We start from the raw sequence: 26904 nt of genomic DNA, 5'->3' as shown, positions 1-26904 counted from the left end.
AGATTGCCTCGGCCCGCTATACGCACACGTCTACACAGGCGCCATATTTGTCAGGGCAAAACTGCCATTTGTTTACAACAAAGAACCATGTTATTAATCTGAGCATAATGACTGTTATCCTGTGGCTTTACTTTTTTCCATGTGTGCGTGAGTGGCTTTAACAAGTATAGTACAGTGTTACAGTAAAGTATTACACAAGTGATAAACTTGTCACTTTACATGAAATGCATTTGATTCCTTGGCCTCAGCTCTGAAAGTCTTATTTATTTAAATAGCAAAATAAAACTTAAAAAGAGTAGGTATTATTAGGACGATGCCATTTTTTGGAAGAGTAATACCACACCAAAACGTGTCAAAAAGATGACACAATATTACAAAAACATAGACTCGTTTTTATTTAGATTAGTTAACTCATATCAGTCATTTTTGTAGAGGTGCAGCTGAATTAAAGTAAACAAATAAATAAATAAATAAAGTAGGCACACGTAGACTGTCTCATTTACTTGAATACTTTCCGCTATTGACATCGATTGCGATGCGCCGCTTTTGTGAACCGCAATGCTCTGTAGAACACACGCGAGGTCAGTGTTGTGCCACATACGCAGGCGTAGAGCCCTAAAACAAAAACAAGCCATTTGGATGGATTTGGGAAAACTGATGCTACTATGGATGAACGCTGGGTGGCACAATGAGATTGACAATTGCTGTCCTTGGTGCTGAAACCCAGTTGACGCCCCTGTCAACATTCAAACCCCCCAATTCAAACTTTGGACGCTCCACGTCAATCACGCTGTTTGTTGTAGACCCCATTCATCTTGCTGAAAGTGTGTGTGTGTGTGTGTGTGTATGTGTGTGTAATTATAATGACGAAACTGTCATGTTTGGATTTTGTGGTCTTTTTTCTTGCATATATGCTAATGAGGCGGATGAGAGACCTCTGTGGAGAAAGGGATGAGTAAGAGAAGACACATATCGAGAGAGACAGAGAGATTGTGAGGGATATAGAGAGGGAGTTAGCAAGACAGAGAGAGAGAGAGAGAGCGAGGGAGGGTCGGAGAGAGAGAGAGTAAGGGGCAGAGTAAAACAGGGAGGGAGAGAAAGACACTAGCGAGAGCTATGGTGCATGAGAGAGAAAGATGTGTGAGAGAGAGACAGATGGGGTAAGAGAGAGTCAGATAGAGAGAGAGAGAGAGAGTGATGGGTTAAGAACGAATGCTTGATGGTTGAGAGAGAAGGGGGCTCCATGGTGCAAGAGAGAGAGAAAAAAAGCGCTATGGTGTAAAACTTTGGTGTGAATGAGAAATAGAGGCAGAAAGAGAATGAGAGAAGTAGCTGTGGTAATAGAGAGACAGAGTTAAGCTGTATAGGTGAGAAAAAGAGATCTCTGGCGGGGAGAGAGCGAGGGGGGAGAGAGACCGATGGCTAACAGTGTGAGAGCGAGAGATCTATGGCTAATAGTGAGAGAGCGAGCTATGACCAGAGACAGAGAGAGTGAGAGAGCAAGAGAGAAAGTGAACTATGGTCTAAGAGAGAGAGATGGTTGAAGAAGAGCGAGTGAGAGAGCGCGCTAGGGGGTGTGTGCGGGTGCATATATGTGTGAGAAGGAGAGAGAGATCTGCAAATGGTTAAAGGAGAGAGAGAGAGAGAGAGAGAGAGCGCTGTGGTGTGAGAGAGGGAGAGAGCGAGAAGACGAGCGCGAGAGCAACACGCGCTCAAGAAGACGAGCGAAGGAGGCACGCGGCATGTCTCGAGGATTCAGGTAAGTTTGGACGCTTCAAACGCCCTTTCGTCCCATTTCCACACGGGCTACGTGTACGCGCGCGAAAAGGCGCCAGGCAGGCACCGCTGGAGCGCCTTTCTCGTGTTCGGGGGTGGGGGCGGGTGGCGGTTCGGGGGCCGAGGGCGCCTCCGTCATGACGGGCTACCGACGAGATGCGGCGTGACAATTCCACGGACGCTCTTTTCCTGCTTGCGCTGTCTGTCCCCAGTGCTGGAATCCGGCTCGAGTCTCCGTGGAAGCGTCCACGCCTTCCTCTTCCCAAATCCACGGCGCCCGGTGCGCCTTCTTTCGTGCTTTATTCCAAACAAGCACAGGGCTGATATGGGTGGAAATCAGGTTCGAATCCGGACCTACAGGCGCCTTTATTTTTAAATGTGCCAATTAATTGAAGCTGAGCAACTTTTGGAGATGTATTGTATTGCTGCATATTTTCATCACAGTCATAAATATGTACATGAGACTCAAACCCTTTTCCTTTAGTATATTCAGTTTCTTTGTCCCAGTTCAGCCTATTTGAGACGCCTCACACATTGCAGTATTTTTGAGAGGGACTATTAGATTGACACCAAAAAACGGAGAAAAATTTGTCTGCAAAATAAAATGATCATATATGGGAAAAACGGTCAATTTCAAGGGGAAAACCCCATTTAAGACTAATCGTATGAAGAGAAATATAAACATAATGTTATTTGATACCACAAGAGAAAATAGTAGCACTACTAGAATAAAGTTGTAGAGTTGCATAAATAATTATTCGTTACATTACGCGAAAAGAGTTATATTTCGTGATTAATGAAATCAAGCTACAAAAAAGTCAGTGGAACATAAGTAGTAAGAAAACATGTTACACAAAAAATTGTTAAAGTAATGCGTTACGTGATACTAGTTACATTACGCAAAAAGAGTAGTACAGAATATGCAGAATAAAGTCATAAAACTTCCCCCAAAAATGTAAAGTCAATGTTACAATACTAACATTGCGATAGTAAAGTCTTAGTGCTCCATGAACTGTAAGAAAAATTGTACATAAGTAAAATTGTAACACAAGTTTTAAGTTTAAGCGGAGTCCATTTGTAATGTTACGTGAAAAAGTGGAAAACGTCAGAATCTAATGAGGGAAAACTCACGTATATGAATATAGTCGTAATATTACGATAAAAGTCCAAGCGTCACAATCAAAATTTAGGTTTAAATGCACAAGACGCGACAAGAATAGCTGTTAGTTGCGGGAAAGGAATGTGCATAAATTCTGAGAAATAAGTCATAACACTTTAGTCGTGAAGTTGAAATATAACATGGAAAGGGTACTTTTCCAACATTTTCCTTTTTCCCCAAAGTTCTTTCACTCCGTAAGTAGTTAGAAGTAAGGATCCGTTTTGTTTGTGTCGTCATGCTTGGAGCGGGTCTATAGGGGGTGCTTAGGCACCAATCCACCGCTCAGCTGAGTCAACTTGAATAAGACAAAAATGAAATATTAAAAGAACCAATCTTTGAAAATACTGTATAATATGCAGTTTGAGGTTGAATAGTATCTAGTTAACGACGACGAGAGCGTCTTGGTTCCTACAAGTTGTGTGATTTTGTGAGGCGCTTCCTGTTTGGGGTGCAAACATCTGCAGCCATTGACGGAAAGTGGAATGCTTGCCGCTGTTGTACTTGCGGTCTAGATGCGCGCAGACGCGGTGCGGGCGCGGCGTCCGCAGGTGGCTGGGATAGACGGCGACGTGACCGCAGCCGCTCAAGATGGCAGCCCTGGCGCTGCTCCTGCTCCCCGCCTTGCTCTGCCGCCTCCCCGCGCCCTGCCGCGCCGCCGGCATCCACGAGCGGGCCGCCGCGCCCCGCGCCGTCTCCCGCTCGGTGGCCCGCATGGACGGCGACGTCATCATCGGCGCCCTCTTCTCCGTGCACCACCAGCCGTCGGCGGAGAAGGTGGCCGAGCGCAAGTGCGGCGACGTCCGCGAGCAGTACGGCATCCAGCGGGTGGAGGCCATGTTCCACACCCTGGACCGCATCAACGCTGACCACCAGCTGCTGCCCAACATCAGCCTGGGCTGCGAGATCCGCGACTCGTGCTGGCACTCCTCCGTGGCTCTGGAGCAGAGCATCGAGTTCATCCGCGACTCGCTCATCTCCATCCGGGACGACAAGGACGGCTCCAAGTGGTGCGTGGACGGCCAGTCCCACTCCGCCCAGCCGCCGCCCACCAAGAAGCCCATCGCCGGCGTGATCGGACCGGGCTCCAGCTCGGTGGCCATCCAGGTGCAGAACCTGCTGCAGCTCTTCAACATCCCGCAAATCGCCTACTCGGCCACCAGCATCGACCTGAGCGACAAGACGCTGTTCAAGTACTTCCTGCGGGTGGTGCCGTCCGACACCCTGCAGGCCCGAGCCATGCTGGACATCGTGCAGCGCTACAACTGGACCTACGTGTCGGCCGTGCACACCGAAGGTAAGACCGTCCGCGCGCATTCCCCGGGACCGCTGTCGCCGACGATTCATTTCAAAGTCAATCCCGACTACAACTTTCCCCCTTGGAAGCAATCCGCGTTTGCCAACCGTCCCTTGAAGGATCCTCCGCAGCCCCGTCGTCAAGGTCTCGATGGGGTCCGCGCCTTCCAAATAGCTGTCCCTTCACGACCCTGCGGAGCAGGTTGTTCTCCATTGCCGGGAAGTGTCGGATGCTCAGGACTCAGGGCCTCGGTCGCAAACCGAAACATTCGCTTAGACAAAACAGTCACCGCCAGATATTGAATTCCAGAGATACACTCGCTCAAGGAACAACTTCAGATTTTTGGAAGATGACACTCACGGGACGATAGCGGAGTCCATTAATCCATGATGTCATCGGTTGTCAACTCCGTAGGCCCGCGGGTGAAATCGCCGCACCCGCATGACTCGCGAGTCGTCACACCCCCCCCGACTCACTCATCCAATGGTATTCAGGCAGCTCACCCAATCACATTCGGACACCTTCACTGCCTCGCGGACAGTCGGAAGTTGTCTCCGCTCCTTTTTTTTTTTTTTTTTCCCCAGTGTGGCCCTAAATACTACCACATCGTAATCCTTTGCACGTCATAGCACGCTGAGCTGGCTCGCTCTCCTTTGGGAAACTGCTCATTTGCTCAGCCGTACAGCCCACAATGTCATTGCTGTTAGGGGGTGAATTGTGTCCACGCACTGTCAGAGATACACACTTGGGGTTGATCGATTTTTTTTTTTTTTTTTCTTTTAGTTAACACTCACTTGATGATACTGGAGTCGATCAATTAGATGACATCATTTTATATTGTTGCCACACCCCACGTACGCTCTCATCCAATCACATTCAGACACCTTCACTACCTCGAAGACGGTCGGAAATTGTAGTAGTCTAATACCGGTTCAAGAAACACAACAACTGCAGCGTCGCTACTCGCTTTGGGAGTATTGTATTGAGCTAAATGTTGGTTGTTGCTTGAGTTCTCTAAGTTCCCACTGTATGTGAGGCATTGAAGGTGTGACTTGTGATTCGATGAGTGTGGGATGAAGGTATGGGCAAACATTTTTTTAGGGCTTTGTTACCGTTCATTTTTACGATAAAAAAGTTGTTGATTGAGCGCTGGCCACTTGTCGTTGTTACATCGTTAGTCACTGACGGCGAGCGTACGGAATTGTATTCTCTTGGTCAGCGAGTGCCAAAACACGTTCATGCCGATTAATTGACCTCAAGCGACAATAGTCATTGCCCAGTGGTAGTCGACACATCGACTAGTCGCTTCAACCGCTAACACGCACGTATACACATTTGGATTGACAGCCCACTTGACACACACACACACAAAAGTGACTTCTGTCCCGATATATTTAAGTGGTACACATACTGGTGAAAGAGTATGGTGTCATTTAAAGAAACGAGCCGAATAATCATAAAAACTGCGTTCATGAGAAATAATCACAGTTCAGGTTTATGACCGTCGACAATAATGAAGGTTTTCTCTGGGAAATTATAAATGCAGCCTGGTTGCCGTGGCAACAGTCGGGGCCGGCTGTGAAAAATGCAAGCGGAGTACCTGCGCGGATGCCGATGTACTCGACCGGGCTGTCCGCTAATGTGCCCGCCAGCCAACGTCGGACTCAAATAATTGCATGTAAATACTTGCACGCGGGCGGCCGTGGGAGAGTGACACGAGGCCATTGAAAACATTTTTCAAAGCAAAATCTACACATTACTCCATTGTTTTTTCACCAGCAGGATTTGTCCTGATAATTTCTTCATGCGACGACATGCACGGTTGATTGGATACGTGTGCGCGTTGTAATCCAGCATTCCGGCTTTGTGCTCAATCCAGACCGTGACACGGCGGTCCACGTGGATGGAGAAGATTTAAGCGAGGAGGGGGGAGGGAAAAAAAGAAAAAAAAAAACCAGCTTTGCCGGGTTTCTTGATTGGGATGTTGTGCCACAGAGCAGGCACGGCCCGCCTTGCCTTTGATTGCAGCGGCTAAAATCCCCGACACTCATTATCACAGGATCAAGTCGGGGCTAACAACACTGAGCCAGCGGCCTTTTTATATGGGGGGGGGGGGGGGGGGGGGGGCTTGTATTCATACATTATAATTAGGGAGGGGCATTTCATTAAATTTCCTCCATCAACTATCAGGAAGATGAACAAGGAATGGAAAATGAGGTGGAAAAAAACAACAATGTAACAGTGACTTATTTCTTATTTAATTACAACATGTTCTCATGAACTCCTTTTATTTCCCTCTCATGAGACGACTGACTCAAAATGATGACTTACTATAATTTGATTGATTTTTTAAATTGTATTTATTAGTATATACTTTTCACTTGTAAAATTAGGGTTTGACTTCATTATTGTCAAATTGTTTTTTTTCTTGATAAACTATCTAATTTGATCATGCCATCAGCATGCAAAATGACGTCCACTTAATGACTTCATGCTATTAAAATTACAACCGTTTTCTGCTTTGAATTTTTTCCCCCATTAAATTCCAACTGCTTGTCTCAAATAAAAGTACAGCCTTATCCTTTTAAATGATTACTTTTCTCATTATTGATTTAGAATTTATTAGATTGGATCATAAAAAAAAAAAAGTCAAAGTCTAATTTCGATGTTTGATTTTACAATCCTGCCAAATCATCCACATGAAATGACGGCAAAAGCACATTTTTCCTTGGAATATTTCAACTTCTCGTAAAATGAGGAATTATTGTAATCAAACTATTATTTCCTTCTCATGATGCAACTTTCGTCGTGGTCAATGACAACTTTCTTCTTGTAAAATGAACACTCTTTCAACTTGCTTGCATCCTTACTCTCTTAAAATTCTGATTGTTTGATCAGTGTGAACTGACTCACCAAGTTGCCGGTGCGCCTGGAATGTATCCCCCCCCCCCGCATTAAACGTGGGTTCACGGTACAGCCAGTCCTTCGCAAAGTCAACACACGTCTGACGTTTTTCTCGGGTTCCACAGGCAACTACGGCGAGAGCGGCATGGAGGCCTTCAAGGAGCTGGCCTCCCAGGAGGGCTTGTGCATCGCCCACTCGGACAAGATCTACAGCAACGCTGGCGAGAAGCAGTTTGACCGCCTCCTGAGGAAGCTGCGCGAGCGGCTGCCCAAAGCGCGCGTGGTGGTCTGCTTCTGCGAGGGCATGACCGTCCGCGGACTCCTCATGGCCATGCGGCGCTTGGGCGTGTACGACGAGTTCCTCCTGATCGGCAGGTAAGTAGATATCAGTCAAGGTCGATGGCGAACGCCGTGTTCCTGATGCGCGCGTCGCCACGGCAACAAACAAGTGTAGAAATAGCATTGGAAAGACAGAATTAGTGCTCGCATCCAAAGCGAAACAATGCCAAGAGTCCATATTTGCCTTGCTTGTGCCACCTCTCCTCTTAGTTTTACCACCGAATTATGAGATGGTCCGTGCCGTTTTTTTCCCATTGGAGTGTTTCGTCTTGATGGCCTAGGGGTGTTTCTCTGAGGATTTCCCGTAGTTAGGACTTCACCACTGCGTTAGTGAACTCTGCCATGAGCCCATGACTCCCTGTCGATGAATACTGGCTGTGTTCCTCAAGGCTCTGTACTAGGTCCTTGGATTTAAAGAACTAGAGTTTTCCCACAAGGCTTGCTACTATTATTTTTATAATAATTGTATTTATTGTATTTATAGTGTGTACTCGACATGTCAAAATGACCTCGTGTGACTGTAGTATATTAGTGGTGTTCCACAAGGCTCAATGCTTGGTCCGCTTTAGGTAAATGTGAAAATGACTGGGTGGTTTGACAAGAAAGCTTACTGTTTTCATTTGACTGGTCTGTATTCATGGCCTAGAAGTGTTTTTCGATGAAGATTTATGACCAGAGCGACTGCACTGGTGTAGGTTAATGAACAGAACTCCATCGTAACTGAGGAACCCCCGTAGACAGATACTGACCTCCCCCGTCTGCAGTTGAGTATGCACATTTTAGGGGGCTGATGGATATGAACTTTTAGATAGTGTATGTTTGGGGCAAATATTGCAGCGGTTGTGATAAATGGCTTATCCGCCTTTGATCCAGAAGAGTCTCTTATCTAGAACATATCCAGAAGGGGGAGGATAAAAAAAGAGGAAGATGAGTGCTGCTATTCTGTCTCTCCGTTTACGTTGTACGACTTATATTTAATTCATTCCCGCATGTTTAAGTTGCCGGCATGGAGAAGGCACTCATTCTTTTCCAATGCGGCTTTTAAATTATCCATAGTGACAATGCTCTCGGGTTATGAGTTCCTTTTGCCGGATTCCTCTTTTTTTTCCTGTGTCCATCGGAGATGGGGCGGGAGCGGATGGGCCGGGGGAGCGGGCGGGTGGGTGGGAAGTAGGTCTTCGGTTTGGCTTTTTGTGGATGGTCTCCACGGATGGGCGACATGCTCGCTTCTGGGTCACAGAAAGAGAGAGACTGACTAACAGAGGAGGTCTGAGCCAATTCACATGGTGAGCTGTGCGCGCATGTCAACGGGTGGAGCAGCACGTTTGTGTTTTGAACGTCACCGATTCCATCGCTTCGGTTAAGACGGAAGATGGACGGGTTCAGAAGCGACCCTGGACGAACACTGACTCGGACGGGCTGTATCTCAAGGCAAAATTGGGAACAAAGTTAAAGGCACATACCAGAGCGACGGGTTTGTGTGTGGTGGCGGCCTTGGCTGAGGTTTTTGCTCTAATGAGCGCTCTTGCCGTTTTACAGTTTCCCTCCTGCCCATAAACAAAATGGAAGCCATACCCGCCGAGCTGACTGCTGGCTGCTGTGATCGTATCTCAGGAGCTAGCGGTGACAAAACAGTTACGGCCCTCGTGGATGAGGAAAAAAATGACCTTGTCCTCTTGCTTTTATTGCCGGTGGGAGACATTCAAATTTTGGCTGAGCAGCCCCCCCAAAAGAAAAAAAAAAAAAAAGATGCAGGCTGCCGAATAAGCTGCGTGAAAAGCGTTTTTGGAGAGCTTTTGTTTCGGCCGCTCTTCAGACGAGAGCCAGGTGTGCCAGGTACTCGACCCACACGCGTTCGAGCGGCCGACCCACAGAGCACGCTTTGCATCCACTCTGCTCCCAAGTGTCTCTTGTCTTTTCCCTCCGTGGGATGTCACTCAACGGTTTGGCTCTCCGATCGCATGTCTTGTGTTTCTGTGGTTTGACGGAGCGGTCGGCAAACCAGCGGTCATCACTTGTTCCTTATAGTTGAGCAGTTGAAGGTTTGAATCCCGGCTTATTGTGTGTTGAGTCTGAATGTTTTGTCCGGCTTCCTTTGACATTCGATGTTCTGGATCACAACAATAACGTGACACCTGTGCTACGTCGAAGGACGCGTTTGCGGCAGATGTGCTAAGTGATGCCGAATGAACACCTGGTTGGCTCATTCTAGTTAGCATAGTCGCTATTTTCCACAGCAGATTAAAAGCTTTTGGGCCATTGAATTTCTGTCGTCGGGGTGATAACATGCTTTCCATATCCCGCCACTCTAATTGGCGGAGCACACATGGCCATTGACCTTCATTACATAACCTGACAACAACACCACGCCGGCAAAAAATAAAAAATAAAAAGAACCTTTTACCACACCGCTCACAGCCAGCTGGTGTTTTTCGTGTTCTTTGTTTGCTTTCTTAATTTTTTTTTTTTTTAAAGTGAGTTTGTAACTCTCCTTATAGCATTGCAAATGACCTCATCCTGGTAAATATTACTTTTGTTTTGTCACATTTTTAACACGTTCTTTGTTTTACTTTCCGTCCGTTTTCATGTTCGTCAATGTTCCTGTTGAGTTTGGATTGTGTTTCCTAGAGCTAGGACTCGCAACCAAAATCAGCGTTCGCTAGTCGCTCACCGTTGAAGCATCAGGTCGTGAATCAACTGGAACGGATGACTAAAATTTGTCGAAAAAAGGCAACATTGTCCAAAAAAATGCAATCATCATGGTAAATGTTGTACACCCACTTTATTGACACCGTATGTTCTTCCCTTTATTTCTTTTCTCTTTCTCTTGCATCTTTTTGTCCTTTTTCCCTTTTTGTGTTCCTTTCTTTTCTACCCGCACGATTAACACCAAATGATCCCACGTAGTGTGCCGTTTGCTAATGTGCGATGACTCCTTCCTCCCCGCGTACTATTCTTAAATATTCATTTGCCACCTACTCAATTATCTCAGCACGTTGGCAAGCGATACCAGAGTTTCTTCTCTTCTTCTCCCCGCTCGGCCTCAGTCGACGCACCTCCGGACGAGTCGATCGGCATCCGCCGCCTTTGGTGATCGTGCTCCCGAGTGGCGGCGTGGTGTCGAACCGCTCTCCCTCCTAATGCCCCCTCTGAGGCGCTTATTACCAAACATCATTTGCATAAGCCGCTTTTCCACATGTAACACTAATTTCAGCACACGTGGGATCTCCTTGCCAGCCATTCTTCTTCCGCCCCTGACAAAGGAACGTTCTTGCCGTACCTCTTTGTGGAGCGCTGACACTGCAGACCACTGGAAGTGGCGTTACATCGGTGCGATGAACACGTGTGTATTGCGTGTTTGTCAGGGCACGGCCGGGTTTTTGCTCTGAGCTTGAATACATGAAATATTCCAAAGCCAGAGAGCGAGCGAGAGCTAGCATGACACATTTAGCCGCTTCGTTCCCCGCCATCTCCCAGGCTTTCATCTCCTCGCCATCGCAGGGAGGAGCAAGCGGAGGATGTGGAATTGCGCCGAGTGGTTTGGCGAAAGGAGACTTTTATGTCCTGCAATCATGCCGGAATAGGAGAAAGTCTTTTGGATAACAAAATAAAATCATTGGAGCCTTAGGACTCTGTTTCCTTGCCCAGCGTCTAACTGTGTGCACGGGTGGAGTTTTGTTTCTTTTGGGAGGGCGTTTGCGCCGTTGTGGGAGGGAACGCAACTTACTTGTTGGCCATCCAGTGCAAGCCGCTTCCCTCATTACCTTTAAATCTAGCACGGTCTGCGTGGCACGTACAGTAAATGCAAGAGATCGGCACACGGAGAGTACATTTAATAGGAACTGCAAGACCTCCCTTTGCGGATGATGTCAAGTTGACCGCTGCGGAGTGAGCGCTTCTTTTCTCATGATTGTGACTCACCGTTTATACCATACATATACATGCTCTGTTTGACTGTCAGCTGCCATTAACTTTTCAACGTGTTGGCATTTTTTCACCCTCACAATCGATATGACAGGCAAGAGAGATTCACTGGCTAATCTTTATCTTCTATTATCGATTTAGTTTTCCTGTTCCATAAACATTATTTCATTCAAGTTTAATTTCTTGGAATAAAAACGGCTTTTGGAGCTGTGTTTGGCCCTCCATCGCCATGGAGATGTTGTTTAGGCTCATGACAGAGGGTTGGTGGGTTTGTGTGGCAGCGGATCTGTCACTCAGTCTGTCAGCAGCCCCGCAAGAATATGGCTGATGTGTGGGAAACAAAAACAACACAGACTGTAATTACATATAAGGACACAATGGCAGCCGCTCGGAAGTACGCTATTTACAGGATCCCCACTACGAATACAAGATCTGAATATTTATGATACGCTTCTAATGTTAATTACAACAATAGCGAGAATATTAGCCGCATCATCTCATGTGATTGACGCCTCCTTTCACAATAGCACAGTTGCTCGGCGGCGCCGCGCTATCCTGTGGCATCCCGCATCCAAAAATAAATGCCTCGCTCAAATGTAAATGTTCCACTCCTTTGCTAATAAAAACAGCAGCACCTGCTCAGGCCTACAAGCAGTCTTTCAGAAAAATTGCAAGCGCAAGTTGACTTACCGCAGCTCGTATATTGTTAGCATTTATAAAATTAAAGGCCTTGCCCCGAATAAATTCTCGCCCCCCCCCCCCCTCCCCCGGCCACTCTTTCTGGAGAGGTAAAGCGCTTCCTTTTGCTAGGTCGAAAGTGAAGTTTTCTTCCCATGGTAATGCTATCCTCAGTTGACACAAAAAAAAAGAAAAGTTTTTCCATTATCTACCTGAACTTTTATCTTAACTCTCACGCACGGCAATTAGGAGAGCCACCCTCCACCACCAAATCCTTTCCCTTTCCTCTTTTTAAACTAACTCTTCCCGTTGGTCCTCCAGGGGGAAAGAGTGCATGTGATTAAATCCCTGCCCTGCCAATTAATTCATGGCTTCATAAATATACAAATGTGCAAGCCAACTGAAAGTAGACCATTGGGGGAAAGCTGTGTCACGAATGGAATGATCAGAAAACCCGCCTCTTTAAGTGGCGACTATTGTCGGCTGATCATCTCGATAAGTACGAGTCAATTTGACGCATATTCCTGCCTTCAGTAGCAAATTTACTTGCAGAGATAGAAACCGACTTTAATAATTCACATAAAGCCTTTGGAAAGAGGAAAAATAACCGGGATTTAGATCGTACTGCCAAGATTAGTCAGAGCCCTGGGCTTGTTATTTATCTCATCCTACTGTCAAGCAAACACTTTTGCTGCATTTTTTTTCTTGCACTTGGGCTTACAATCTTAATAAGTTAAGCAAAAGTAAGGAAAGACCGATATTTCTCTTATGTATATGTCCGTTTTTGATCGAACCAATGTAGACAAGAGTATTGTCAGATCTTTTTTATTTTCGAATGCATATAGAAGACGTGGAAAAATAAACACATGCTGGGATTACTACTGTGAAAATGACTGTTTTTTTGTGTACTTTTGACATCGGTATTATAGAGGCCATGCGTTGGGGCAGGTTAGTGACCAAAACGCAGGATTCCCTGTAGATGGGTACTGGCAACGTTCCTCAAGACTCTGTACTAGGTCCTCGGAGAAGTAGAGTTGTTCCACAAGGCTTGCTGCTTAGTGCACATTTTTTTAGTGTGCACTCAAAATGATCTCGCATTACTGTAGAAAATTAGTGGACATTTTACGGATGACATTTTAATTTTCAAATACATATAGAAAAGATTTACTGCTCAACCACACAAAAAAAAAAAGTAACCACATACTCGTCTTACTGTGTGCACGGTGAAAATCATTGTTGTTTGTGTACTTTTGAGATCGGCGTTATCTAGGCCATGAGATGCTCCTCTTCACAGTTAATTCACATCGAACTATTAGATGCGATGAGTGTGGCAATTCTCGACACTCGTGTTGCTCTGCTGTGTCCAGTTCGGCATGACCCCCAAATCCAAGGGCCGTTGATGCTGAGCTAACGCCAATCGTGCCCCGCACATGGGATGGTTCGCCGCAGCCCGCTGAGCTCTGCCTACTCCAATGCCTCTGCGGAAAGAGTGATAGGGGCCATTACGGTGTCATTGTAAATGTCTCCAAGCACACTTAATCGGTTCACAATATGTGCTGGCCAAGCCTCGGCGGAGACCACGCTTATTTATCACGGTAGTCCAGCCCATCGATCGGACTGATAAGTGAGGACAGTCAATGTACTGGATCATGCTTACTCTCAGAGTTGGCAAAAGTGTTGACATTCTGAACTGAAGTAGAAGTACAGATACTTGTAAAAGTAGATGTTTGATGTTTGTTGAAAACCTGCCAAGACTGAGAACTGTGTAGAACTCAACTGTGTTTTTCACTAGGACTTGAAGTACAATAAGATATTCCTTTTTGGTTACTCTTCACGAAAGGTTCGTTTTCATGTCCTCAAAACAGGGTTATTATAGTTTGGGATTTTTCATCATATTTAGGTTTTATTTCATTTTTTTCCTCATGTTTTTTTTATATTCCGTTCGTTTTAATTAGGTTTTAGAGCATGTTTGTTCGTTTTCATGCTTTGTTTTTGTCAAGTTTTTATTAGTTTTAGATTGAGGTTTAGTTTTTTAAATATATGGGCTATTTGTCTAGTGCAGAACAATCAAAAAAGGGCACTTAGTATTGTGTAATAAAGTAAAGTGCAATTCTCAAAGAAGTGACCTTCCTTATTATGTGGCAACAGAGGTACCGCAATACCAAAATAATGCATTTCAAATGAAGCCTCGTCGTGAGCAAAATATATTCCAAACTGGCTCCGTTAGGACTGCGGCGTGCACGTTTGTGGTTGATACAAGTCTCAAAACCAATCAGTTTTGCCTCAATCGAGTTATAAAGTCGCTCCTCAGGTATTTTTGACGCATATTATACCGTAATGGGCCCTTTGATAATGCGGTGTGACGCCGCAGCGCTCTAGAAGTGTGCTGAAATTAGATTTTGTCCCACAATAGATGTCCCCCCGGTGGTCCGAAAAGAAGTGATGAGTTTCTGGCCCCGCCACGTTGAGTTCAGCACCATCCTGAGAGAGCAAAGTGAGAAGATGTCATTTTTGCCCGGGAACACATTCATGTCTCCAGTGCCTCCTGAATTATTTGTGCAGTTTTCCTCCCCGCTGTTTCTCCTGCGCGCCTCAAAAAAGCAAATCTGTCTCCAATTTTTTCACTGAATAGGCCCAATAGGAATTTGTGCAAACTATCCAAATAACTAACCAAATACTTTTGATTGTTGTGTTTTTTTTAGTACCGTTTGTAGAAAATGCAAATCAATCTTTATGGACCAATGTTAATCACAGGAATATTTGCTGTGTGAATTCACGAAAACATTTTTTCAGTTGCCTTAAAAATACACATCTTGCCGATTATAATGCACCATAAAATCTGCACAAAAACATACGAAATATGTTAAATGACCAATATTACGGTGTAGTACAGTATTGTTGGCGCTGTTTCAAAGTTGATGAGTGACAGTGCCGGTGCTCTGGCCCTGTGAGGACGAATTTGATTGGTTCAAGAAACCATCACGCCGCATATACAGGTTTTTTGCCAGGAGAGTCAAATGCAAGCGGTGTAGCAACACACGTAGACAGTCACCGGCATATGTTCCCGCATAGATGAGTTTGGCGTTGCAACACGTGAGGCTGAAATCTGATTGGACAAAAAATAAATAAATATCTGACATCCGCACATATGTACGGCAAGCAGTGCAGCCAAGGAAAACACTTTGAAATGAACAGAAGAGACTCTTGGGAATAAATTAGAGAAGGCCTTGTTGGCGCTGTCCACCCACCCACTGCCTTTTAAGGAGCTAAGAAGACAGGAAGACGATCAGCCAGAAGCACCTGTAAGTGCCTCCCGCCACCAGATACGTACGTGCTCCATTCCAGCTCTAAAAGGCCTCCATCACTCTGCTTGTATTGTCTCACGTATGATTGTGTCTCCTCTCCTTTGATGGACACTAATTATGGCCAGAAAGGGCTGACCTATACAGACACGCACACACAAAGACGTGTCCTTATATGTCACCCTGAGCATCCCGCGCGCGCGTGTGTGAGATAATTGCTTCCATGGTGAGTCATACCTAATTGGCGTGTAGATGTCAGCGGCGCGAGTATTAAGGCTTTCGTCCCATCACGGCTCAGGAGAACCAGCAGAGCCCAGAGCGCTTGTTTGTCTTTTATTCGCCCGCGTCCTGTCGGCTGCTGATTCCCTTCGTGCTCGCCGGCAGACGGCATGTCCAAATGAGCTTGTTAGGTAGGCTACACGCTGGCGGAGGACTGGAAAGCCAACGGTCACGGTGGCGGCGTCACTCTTGAGATGTTTGTCCCTTTTTTTAAATTGACTGTAACTTGCCATTCTTCAACTTGAGACAAGCTGCCGACAGGCTAATTTCATATCGCTGCAATGGGGAAGGCGACAGCGCGTCCCGGCATGGCCGTGCGTTTTGAAGAAGCCCAGCTCATCCCAAAGCTACAGAAAGTTGAGTCAAGACCCCGTAAAGTCAATTCAGAGATTTGTTTCGAAATACGTTTGAAGGAAATTGCTGAAAACGTGCAAAAGACTGAGAACTATGCATAGAAGGTCTCGTTTTTTTCCCCCACCATTTTGAAGCCTCATTTTATACATTTCCCATACGATTTATTTATTTATTTTTTGAATTTGGAAGGCACTCTTAATTGGGGCGTGTCAAATTTACATTTACTTGAAGGCATATTCACCTTAGCTTGACAGCGATTGCAAGGCATTCCACTGTCCTGCTTTTTATTTAACAAAAGTGTCTTTGTTTTAAGATCATCCATCCATCATCCATCTATCCATATGTCCGTCCAACAAGGTCAATGTGAGCTGCGGCTGATGTCCGTCCTAGTTGACATTGGGCCAGAAGCGAGGTACGGTTCCTCTGCTATATCAGGGCTCGGTGTGTGCGCCCGCACAGTTTTGTTTTGCTTTGTTTTTTACAGAATACTTGGCGTAACGCGAGTACGAGTACCGGCTTAGTGTCTTTCTCTGTCTCGATACAGCGACGGGTGGGCCGACCGCGACGAGGTGGTGGAGGGCTACGAGCAGGAAGCCAAGGGCGGCATCACCATGAAGTTGCAGTCGGCGCTGGTCAAGACCTTCGACGACTACTACCTGAAGCTGCGACTGGACACCAACACCAGGAACCCCTGGTTCGCCGAGTTCTGGCAGTACCGCTTCCAGTGCCGTCTGCCCGGCCATCCTCAGGAGAACAAGAACTACAAGAAAGTCTGCTCCGGTGAGCGGAAAGCCGGAGGCATTTTTCTTTCGTCTTCAATCGATCCAACCAGCGTGACGAACCAACCAAAACCATTTTCTGTTTTTTTTTTTTTCCTCCCTCGTTAATCCTTCTCTTTGCTCTCTAAAGGTGACCACGGTAAATTCTGTTATTGTTGTCAACACAGTTTGAGTCACAAATCAAATCGCACCTATTGACTTTATGGAGCAATACCTTCATTGATGCTACTCTACTGTCTCTTGTTTGAGTTGATATTTTTTTTTTTTTTTTTTTAGACCTTCAAGGTGGTAAGTACATTATTCTACACATCTGTGGTCATCGGAACCGCCCTGTGCACTCTGTGAGCACTTGACACTTCAAGTTTGACTGAAAGCTGAAATGTCGTCAGATGGTTAGCTTGTCCCGAGTCAAACTTGAAAGTGGGCACAAAAGCCACCGTTTGATCACACTCGCCACGGAAATCGCACCTTTTTGTTTTCTAAGGAATATGCATGATGACACCAAAGAAAACCACGTTTATTTTGCATATTTTCAAGGCATATTTTCCGTAAATACCAGATCCGCACCACCGCGGAGGCATGCGCCACTGTGTTTGCTTTCAAAACAGAGAGAACCTCCAGCTGTAGTTCACCTCCAATCCCACATTTTGGGATGCGAAGAAAACCATCCGACGGCTTCATCTGGTCTTTTGTCCCCGAACAGGAAACGAGAGCCTGCACGAAAACTACGTTCAGGACAGCAAAATGGGCTTTGTCATAAACGCCATCTACGCCATGGCGCACGGCCTCCACGACATGCACAGGGAGCTGTGCCCGGGCCAGACGGGGCTGTGCGAGGCCATGGACCCCATCGACGGCAGCAAGCTTCTCGACTACCTGCTCAAGACGTCCTTCAGGGGCGTCTCTGGCGAGGACATCTACTTTGACCAAAACGGAGACACCCCTGGACGGTAAAGAGCCAGAGCAGACTGCTACATGCGATCACACCGTAAAGCGTAAAAACGTCTTTTTCAGCAACACTTTGTCAGTTTTTGTTGATTATGGCGGACAAAAGCGGTAGTGGATTGACAAAAAAGACATTTCCCATGTGCGCCAGCGCGTAGTGTCGTGAAATCCTGAGCTCTCGCTGGCCCGCAAGCGGGACTGAATGACATTTCTATTTCCAGTGGCTGTGTCAAAGATAAATAGCGATGAGGTAATGAATCTAATTTTGCTTAAACAATACTTTTGTTTTTTTGGGGGCCACGACACCAGTAATAGCGCGCCGATGTTCGAATCAACTTCCGTCCTTGTAGCGAAAGGAGGAAGTGAGTATGCCGTAAAGCAATTCAGGACATTTATATTTTTTTGGTGTCCCAAGGTTGCTCCCATCCTCCTCAAAGTTGATTAGTGCCAGAAAAAACGACACAGACCCCCCCCCCCCAGGGCATGACAAAAGTCCCATTCAACTACTTGTAAGTCAATGTTTCATCAAAAGAGTTGTGATAGCATTTTATTAAGGTCGAATTCTTGCCCAGTGCTGCTTTAAGGCGGTCTCCAACACCTGCGCCACAATCTGATGGCGTGAACACGCAATCTCGCGCCCCTCGTTTGGATCTTAGAAAATAAGGCCCGTGGCGTTTCTCCATTTTCATCACGGTCATATAGAAAATATTAAGCTGGGAAGGATGTAAGTCGTTTCGACCAGAACCGATTCAGCGGATCGCCCACAGAAGGGGGCCGCTTTCATCTGCCTCCACTCGAACGGACAGCGTCTGACAGTCCAAAAGCTCCGGCGTGTCATTCCTTTGTCAGCCGGAGGTTAGGCCTTGCCGCCAAAATGAGCCCACATCACGCACGACTTGTTGCCGTGACACTCGGTGCGGCAGCCCGCTTTTTAAGTGGCTTGGGATAGGAAAAGGCGGACGGAATGGTTGTGGAGAAATGACCTGCCGGGCTCTCCTGGGCCAACCTGGTGTTTCATTGGACATTTCAGGTACGACATTATGAATCTGCAGAACGTGGAGGACGGCCGCTACGATTACATTAACGTGGGCTCCTGGCACGAGGGCATCCTGAGCATCGACGACAACAAGCTGTGGATGAACAGCAGTGACATGGTGCGCTCGGTCTGCAGTGACCCCTGCTCCAAAGGACAGATCAAGGTATGGAGCCTCGTTTGTTTTCTATTAACTTGCTTGAAAAAAACGGAATGTCTAGGGGGAAAAAATCAATAGCCAATTAGTGCTAGTAAATTGTCTTCAATTATATGGGAGTGTTATTGAACCAACAGAGTTTATTACTCATTCTGCATACCCGTCCATCCGTTTTCGATCCTAGCCCTTATACGGTACATACATATGTAGCAATGGATATTTGAAGTCGAAAGGTGCAAAAACCCACCGGCCACTAAAAGAGCACTCGCCGTCAAATTGCCAGGTTCGTCATCAAAGCGTTTTGAAGCGGGCTCCAGGGTTCGAGGGTGCCATCCATTGGAGATAAGCTGCTGTCGAGAGTGCAATGCTATGGCCCGCCATTTTTTACCGATCCGCCATCAATCAAAGAGCAATCGCGAATCCACTCAAGATGTGCTTAAGTTCAAAGACACGCGTCCGTCGTTTCCATCATGCACAATCCGACGCCCGTGTTTCCATTGACACCTTTGTCGGCGCTTGAATGCGACGGGCCTTTTTTTTTGGCAGTGAGTCATCGCTTTTGTTCTCCTTGGTAATCATCCAAAGCATCCTTGGCTGCTAGAGTGACTCTGCTTGTTTCACTTTGTCCAAGGACACATCGTGTACAAGCATGCGCATTTGGTGGGTATTTGGTGTCTCGCCAATCTGTTCTACCATATTTCCTCAAACAGTAGCCTAATAATCCTCCAGTTGAATAAACACACCTAATATAAAGAATAAACACCACTTTTTCCCCCATCAGGTAAAAGGCAACGTACCACCTAACGAAATACGAGACCTAACTTTTCAAGTACCACCGCAATGACTGACGTTAAAATATGGTAGCGCAGTAGGCCCAAGTGTTCATTGAAAACCGAGACAGTGGTGTTAGTCCAAAAATGTTTCTTTTATAGTATTGTAATGTTTATGTATGGATCTTTGACATCTATAGTCATCAATGGCAGTGATTGAGTTAAAAATACATTTGCAGAATTAGACATACCCAGGGTGTGCCATCCACTTGAATTGACAAACGCCACACCTCCAATAGACTCCTCAGGAGTAGCAGCAGATTTGGCTGATCTTAAGAATCATATTTATTTAAACACTTGCGTCCCCCCCCCAGTTTTGGGACTTGCCCTGATTTTGCTCATCTGGAGCTGATTGTTTTGAGTCAAGCTTTACACTAAGTTGCCCTGAGGGAGGATGCATCCTCTCCTCACTTTGTATCCTGACCCACTTATCACCCTGCTTTACATATCACAGCGCAGCGAACAGCTGGCGCGGAATGCAGAGAAAAGCTGGCGTCCTTGTCCTATAAAACGGCGCAGCGACAATCGTCAACTTGATGAATTAGGACGGCGTGACGCGGGTGTCGTGTGTTCGCAGGTGATCAGGAAGGGCGAAGTGAGCTGCTGCTGGATCTGCACCACCTGCAAGGAAAACGAGATCGTCCTGGACGAGTTCACCTGCAAGGCTTGCGAGCTGGGATGGTGGCCCGCCGACGACTTGGCGGGTAGGGGACGTGATTTTTTTTTTTTTTTTTTACAATGAGTGTGACGTTTTTTGGCTTTTTTTTGCCCCGGCACCTGATAACTCACGTCTCTTTTGCTCGCTAGGCTGCCAGCCGCTGCCTCTGAAGTATCTCGACTGGGCGGACGTGGAATCCATGGTGGCGGTGGCGTTCTCCTGCGTGGGCATCCTGGTCACCTCCTTCGTCACCTTCATCTTCATCCAGTACCGCGACACCCCCGTGGTGAAATCCTCCAGCCGAGAGCTGTGCTACATCATCCTGGCGGGCATCTTCCTGGGCTACATCTGCCCGTTCACGCTGATCGCCCGGCCCACCGTTCCTTCCTGCTACCTGCAGCGCCTCCTGGTGGGCCTGTCGTCGGCCATGTGCTACTCGGCGCTGGTGACCAAGACCAACCGCATCGCTCGCATCCTGGCGGGCAGCAAGAAGAAGATCTGCACGCGCAAGCCGCGCTTCATGAGCGCCTGGGCGCAGGTCGTCATCGCCTTCATGCTGATCAGCGTGCAGCTGACCCTGGAGGTCACCCTCATCATCCTGGAGCCGCCCGAGCCGGTCAAGTCGTACCCCAGCATCCGCGAGGTCTACCTCATCTGCAACACCAGCAACCTGGGCATGGTGGCGCCGCTGGGCTACAACGGCCTGCTCATCATGAGCTGCACCTACTACGCCTTCAAGACGCGCAACGTCCCGGCCAATTTCAACGAGGCGAAATACATCGCCTTCACCATGTACACCACCTGCATCATCTGGCTTGCTTTTGTGCCCATCTACTTTGGCTCCAACTACAAAATCATCACCACCTCCTTCTCCGTCAGCCTCAGCGTCACCGTGGCGCTGGGCTGCATGTTCACGCCCAAGATGTACATTATCATCGCCAAGCCCGAGAGGAACGTCCGAAGCGCCTTCACCACGTCCGACGTGGTTCGAATGCACGTCGGCGACGGCAAGTCGGCCGCCGCGTGCGGGACCAACAGCTTCCTCAACATGTTCCGCAGGAAGAAGCCCGCGTCTGGCAACGCCAAGTGAGTACGCTCTTGAGTTCTTAACGCTACTCTTATTCCAAGTACGGTGGTGCCTTGAGATACAAGTGTTGCGCTGACACAATTCATCAAGAGAGGAAGCTGGAACGCATTGGTGGCATTTTCTATTCATTTCAATGGGAAAAGATGATCAGCGATATCTCAAGGTGCCACTGTAACGATGAACACTCAAATGCTACGGGAGGCTCCCCAAAGGCCCACTTTCATTAGCGCAACTCATTTTTGGAATGTGACATGAAGTGTGCTGGGTTGCAAAGGGGTGGAAAATGCCCATTAAATGACATACAAAGCTGCTTGTTTTCGTCAGGGATATGCTAACAAACTGCATCTTTTCCCCACCTAGATTTAAGAACCAACCTTCTATTTGATAAATTCCTGGTTTATTCCCATAAATCCCTGTCAGTCCCTATGGAAAGTTTCCAATTTTGAAAATTAAAATATAGATATCGTTTTTGGAACAAGTCTGGCTTACCAGATTTTGAGCAGCACTAAAAAATGTAATCGAGGCTTGGCATCTATTGTATCAGTGTGGAGGTCGCTATTTGAGGAGGTAGTCTATTGTTTTACTTTGATTAGTGTTACCAAAAACGTGGAGGTGAGATGAGTGGTGTCATATTGTAATTCGGGTGTTTTATTGATACACAGTGTTTTTAAAGTGTTCAGTTGGTGTACGGTGTCTATTAAAGCGGAGAACACATTTTAAATTAGTGAGTGGGATGAGGTGTGCAAATGTTTTGTTGAAATAACTGAGGAATGGCATTCATTGGAGTCGAGGTCACTATTTGAGGAAATAAAGTATATATATAGTTTGGATTTTTGATTTGTAGGTGAGATGAGGTGCGACGGTTACTTAAGAGTTTAATTGAGGTGTGGTGTCTATTAGACAACGGGCCACAATTTGAGAAACATGATATAGTTTTGATTTCGATTAGGATGACCAATTATTGACGAGGTGCAAAGCTGTGGCTAGGTAAGTGAGGCTATTAAAGTAGAGAACATTTGGGGGGGGGGAAATACTGCATAATAAGTTGTTTGTGCCTCCCACAAACACTCATTTGAGTGTTCATGTATAATCTGTATTGTATTGTTCTATGCTAATCAAAATCCATACAAGCTTTAGAAAAACATGCTAAATCAATAAGACTTTGATGCTGAGTCAGTTAAGATGGACTTGAACTCTCTGTCCGACATGTTTAAAGGATTTACAGTAACACAAATTGCACACGTCAGTTAGCCGTAGCGCAAGATTTCGAAGTCTTAAGACTCACCCTTTTGAGATTCACAGCAGTGACACAAGGAAACTTTTGTGAAGTAAGGAAATGGGCAGAGTTAATGTTTCCATGTTGTCTCTCACCCCTGCCACAGTATGTCGTCCTCCTTTTAACCCCCTTAAATAAGCAGTCTGCTGTCAAACGTCATTTGTCTCACTTCTCTGACCGCTACGCTTGGCGACTGACTCATAGCTAACAGTTACCAGCTAGTTAGCTTGTTAGCTATTGCGATCCCAGTTCGGCAGGCGGCAAAAAATGTATGCTGGCCATTTTGCATTTTTGTTGCGCTTTTGTGGCCTTTTGCACTTACTCAAATAAAATCAACCACTGTAGCAAGTGCTTTCAAAAGGCTAATAAAAGCCGAAAAAAAATTATCCTGTGACGCTAAATGAGTTGAAGGCTCCTAAAACGATAGCCTGAGCCTGAGCTATAGTAGCCCATAAGTGATTTAACGGGAAAAAAACTCGAAAACATAAAACACTCTGTGTAATGACATGGCAAAAAAGGTGGGGGCCGCACCAACAAACGGCCCCCGGGCCGCAAGTTGGAGACCCCTGGTCTAGCGGAACATACTGACTTTGCATCACTTGAGATGCTGGCGCACTGTGATGCAGCCCCGCAAGAAGGAGACAGCGCCCCCTGGTGCTTCCGATTGACCACAAATGAACCTCATATTTGACTTATCGCAGCATGAACGCCTCTGACTAATCACAGCGCGCGCGCCAGCCCTCCAACATTTGTGCACTAACCCCCTCCCAGACAGCGCTAGTCGACCGAGCGCATTCATTTTAGCCCGCTCATTAAGTACGTGTATCATTGTTCTTTCAATTTTCAATTGGCAATTGGAAAAAAAACAAAACGGCAAATTCCTTTGTTTTATCTACATTTCAGTTTGAGGCTCAGATTGCAATGAATTTTGTTTGCAGTTGGATATGTGTTTTAAAACATTTAGAGAAAGTCAAATTAATTTTGGTTGTAGGACATATTGGATTCATCTTGAAAAAAGCCCAATATTTGGTTGAGTTGTGTGTCTTCAGACGGAAACACAAATAACAAAAAAATGAATCCGTCACCTTGTCACTTTTTGATTTTCTATTGCCAATTAAAAATGGAAAGAACAAAAGAAAATCAACTGAAATCATGAGTGCAGAATTTTACAGAGGCAACGGGGAGATCATAATGCTGTGTGCAGCACATTATGAATCATCAAAGCGACTAAATGTCAGCCATGTTGTCTTGTTGCTTTTCTGGAGCGGCCGCCTTGTTTCCCTCCCCCGAGATGGTAACTTGAGTCTTTGTCTCGTTCGTAGTTCTAACGGCAAGTCTGTGTCATGGTCTGAATCAGGTGCAAGACACCCTCCGAGCGGGGGCAATGTGTGGCACAGACTGTCTGTGCATGTGAGGAAACAGGAAGCCGGCCTGAATCAGACGGCGGTCATCAGGCCCCTAACTAACACCCCCGACCCCCACAGTTGTCAGCCCCCCGCCGCCGCCGCCCGCGACCTTGGCACAGACCCCCGCCCGCCCCCGCAAGAGCCGCCGCCGCCGCCGCCGTCGTCCGCCCCGCTGGGCGACGACAAGCGCCACCCCGGTCCCGCTCCGTACGCGGGCCCCTTAGTGGAAACGCACCGCTCGCATGCCCCGGCCCCCACTGCCGGCGAGCCGTTGATCTTCACGGAGCTCCCTTTGGCGGCACCCCTCGAGGTGGGGGCGCCCCCGGGGGAGCAGCTGGACCTTTTGCACGATTACATGTATGATGCCAAGGAGGAGGGGGCAGAGGGGAACAAGCTCGCCCTGGAGGACACCCCGGCTCTGTCCCCGCCGTCCCCCTTCAGAGACTCGGTGTGTTCGGAGGATTCCGTCCCGGGGTCCCCCTCCATGGAGTCTATCCTTGGGGGTCCCCACTACGCCGACCAAGCCCTCCGAGACTTTGCGCACAGCTCCTCGACACTGTGAGAGCGAAAAAATGAATAATGGTGCACAACGTTTGACGAGCTTTGATTACTCCTACTTCTTTGTTTATTGATGGCGCCATTTTGCTTGCTTGTGTTTGTCATTAGGCCTATATTAAAGACACACGTAGAAGAAAATGGCTGTGTTCGGAATCACTCCCCATTCACTTTGAACTAAAGAAGTAGTTCTCTAACTTTTTACCAGAGCTGGGCATTCTAGTAAAAATTGAGCGTCCGTTATTCGTCATCCGTCTGCAGCGTGGATACCCTTCCGTCCAACATTCGCCTTTTTTTCCGGGGGGTTAAAAAATTGGACCCGTCTATAGGCCGTCCGTCGGCGAGTCCGACTAAACTTTCCGGTCCGTCACATAGACGGAATGCCCAGCTCTGCTTTTTACACATACAAATACTTCCACGGGATCATAGTAGGCCTAAGTGTTTAGGGGTAAGCCACAAAAACAGTAAGAACGATTTGAACATTTGCATTGTGCTAACTATAGATAGGGAAAACAACGAAATAATAAAAAAAAACGATTCCAGTTTTAAAAAGTAGAATAAAAATTGTATGTCAAACACACAGTTCTTAACAATTAAGCGCAAATGCATTGTGCTTTAAAGTTAAATACAACTGAACGGTACTTAGGCTGCTATTCTTGTACGTACCACAAGATGGAGCCCATATCCCACGAGACCTTGAGAATCACTGGCCTATGTTGAAGTGACTCGTTAGTCACGAATGAATGAATGATTCCAAACACAGCCCAGGTCTGAAGGGCTGTCAGCAAACAACAATAACAGTGCCAAAACTCTTCAGCCGGTCATGCCAAATTCACATTAAGTTACTGTGCAAAATGTTTGGGCCACCACCCCGAAATGAAAACCACAGCAGCAATTTCTTAATCCAAATTCTAAATCTCATCGTTTCAGATGCCAAGTGTGGCATTTACATATTTCTTGTATTCACCCTCCAGTTAACTGAGGCATGGTGTCTATTAGAGCAGGGAGCACAATATGAGGAAAATGGTTTCTATGGTCACTAGCCGTCTGTTTTCTGGAGCCTATCCCCTAGTCCCGAAATGAAACGTGGCATTTATTTATTGTACTTTGCAATGAGGCATAGCATCTACCAGAGTGGATGGGGATCACCAATTGTCAAAATGGGCTACTGCTGAAACATTATCCCAATCTAGTGGTGACCTCAGACTTTTGCACCCTACTATAAATAAAGCAAATTATTGCCAAACTAAAAAAAAGTAATACACACTACAAAAATAAATTAAAAACAGAACGAGACAGTCCAAATGTGCACTTTTGTTGCCTTTTTAAATTCACCTTAACTATCATGTCCGACCTCATTTAAATATACAAAGAGCTGATTTTTTCCTTCTTCTTCTTAAAGAAGTGCAGTAAGCTGCTTGTTTTTCTGCGTCTTGCAAGATGTGATTGGCATCAACACAACCACTAGCCTCTTTCTGTGCGCTCTAAGTGGACATAAGACGTGCCAATGCAGGTTAATTGTTATAGCAGTTGCAGGACGTAATTTTGCTTTCGACACGTGGTTATTTTTTTTTTTCTTCTTTTCTGCTGTGTCGTCGTAAGAAGGCAAGAAAACAAAGAAAAACACACACAGTACTCGTCGTATTTGTAATACTGTTACGCCATCTCTTGTTTTTTCACACAGGTGGTATGTTTGTAATACAGATACATGTTTCTATATTTAGAATGTCCAGTCTTAAACAAAAAAATAATAAGAAACCGGAATTTATACCATTGCTTTTGAACTTTTAAGCTGACTTGTATCCTTTCAGTAAAAGTACCTTGCAATGACTAGTTGCTTCTTGTAATGACATATTTAATTCCACCTTAAGTTTCTTCTACTTTTATCAATAAGAATGCGCATTAAGTATAAGACTACAGTACATGGTGCCGGTGTATTGTATTTCCAAATGTTTTCCAGTCTATGATAGTGGTGGTTTTTATGTCTAAAAAGTATGAACAGGGTAAAGCACCGTGTTGAACAACTCTAGGATGAGCTAGGCCTTCATGTTTTGGACACGTTGAATAAGGCTGTACAATAAAAAATGGTTTCTATGGAAAAGTCATTGGACACGTTATTTAATATTTGCTGCATTTAGAGCTGTAACAAATATGATGATGATGAATGAT

General features: G+C 46.2%; 1 protein-coding gene across 3 annotated transcripts; it reads left to right on the top strand.

Moving 5' to 3' along the window:
* Nucleotides 1–1050: 1050 nt before the first annotated feature.
* On the top strand, nt 1051–26840 carry grm1a (glutamate receptor, metabotropic 1a). 3 transcript variants are annotated; one of them, XM_086018184.1, is made up of 10 exons: nt 1051–1759; nt 3448–4229; nt 7259–7508; nt 16323–16421; nt 16554–16789; nt 17492–17738; nt 18764–18932; nt 20331–20457; nt 20561–21497; nt 24132–24382. In XM_086018184.1, exons 2-10 carry the CDS (start codon nt 3524–3526, stop codon nt 24238–24240), a joined length of 2880 nt encoding a protein of 959 aa, XP_085874310.1. In that variant the 5' UTR covers nt 1051–1759; nt 3448–3523; the 3' UTR covers nt 24241–24382. The 3 variants fall into 3 exon arrangements, with proteins under 3 accessions (XP_085874310.1, XP_085874307.1, XP_085874309.1); XM_086018181.1 differs by having other exon boundaries at nt 1054–1759; nt 24097–26840; XM_086018183.1 differs by lacking the exon at nt 16323–16421 and having other exon boundaries at nt 1055–1759; nt 24097–26840.
* Nucleotides 26841–26904: the final 64 nt, after the last annotated feature.

This window comes from Filicampus tigris, chromosome 20 (genome assembly GCF_054856515.1).
Source record: "Filicampus tigris isolate MCC_2025a chromosome 20, RoL_Ftig_1.0, whole genome shotgun sequence".
Lineage (NCBI taxonomy): Eukaryota > Metazoa > Chordata > Actinopteri > Syngnathiformes > Syngnathidae > Filicampus > Filicampus tigris.
The sequence above is the reverse complement of the archived record's forward strand: the minus strand, read 5'-3'. Positions and strand labels throughout refer to the sequence as shown.

Excerpts from the sequence above, each read along its gene's own strand:
- grm1a (XM_086018181.1), top strand. The coding sequence starts at position 3,524 with ATGGCAGCCCTGGCGCTGCTCCTGCTCCCCGCCTTGCTCTGCCGCCTC. Across the intron at positions 4,230-7,258 it reads GTCGGCCGTGCACACCGAAG|GCAACTACGGCGAGAGCGGC; the intron begins GTAAGACCGTCC and ends CGGGTTCCACAG. Across the intron at positions 16,790-17,491 it reads CTACAAGAAAGTCTGCTCCG|GAAACGAGAGCCTGCACGAA; the intron begins GTGAGCGGAAAG and ends GTCCCCGAACAG.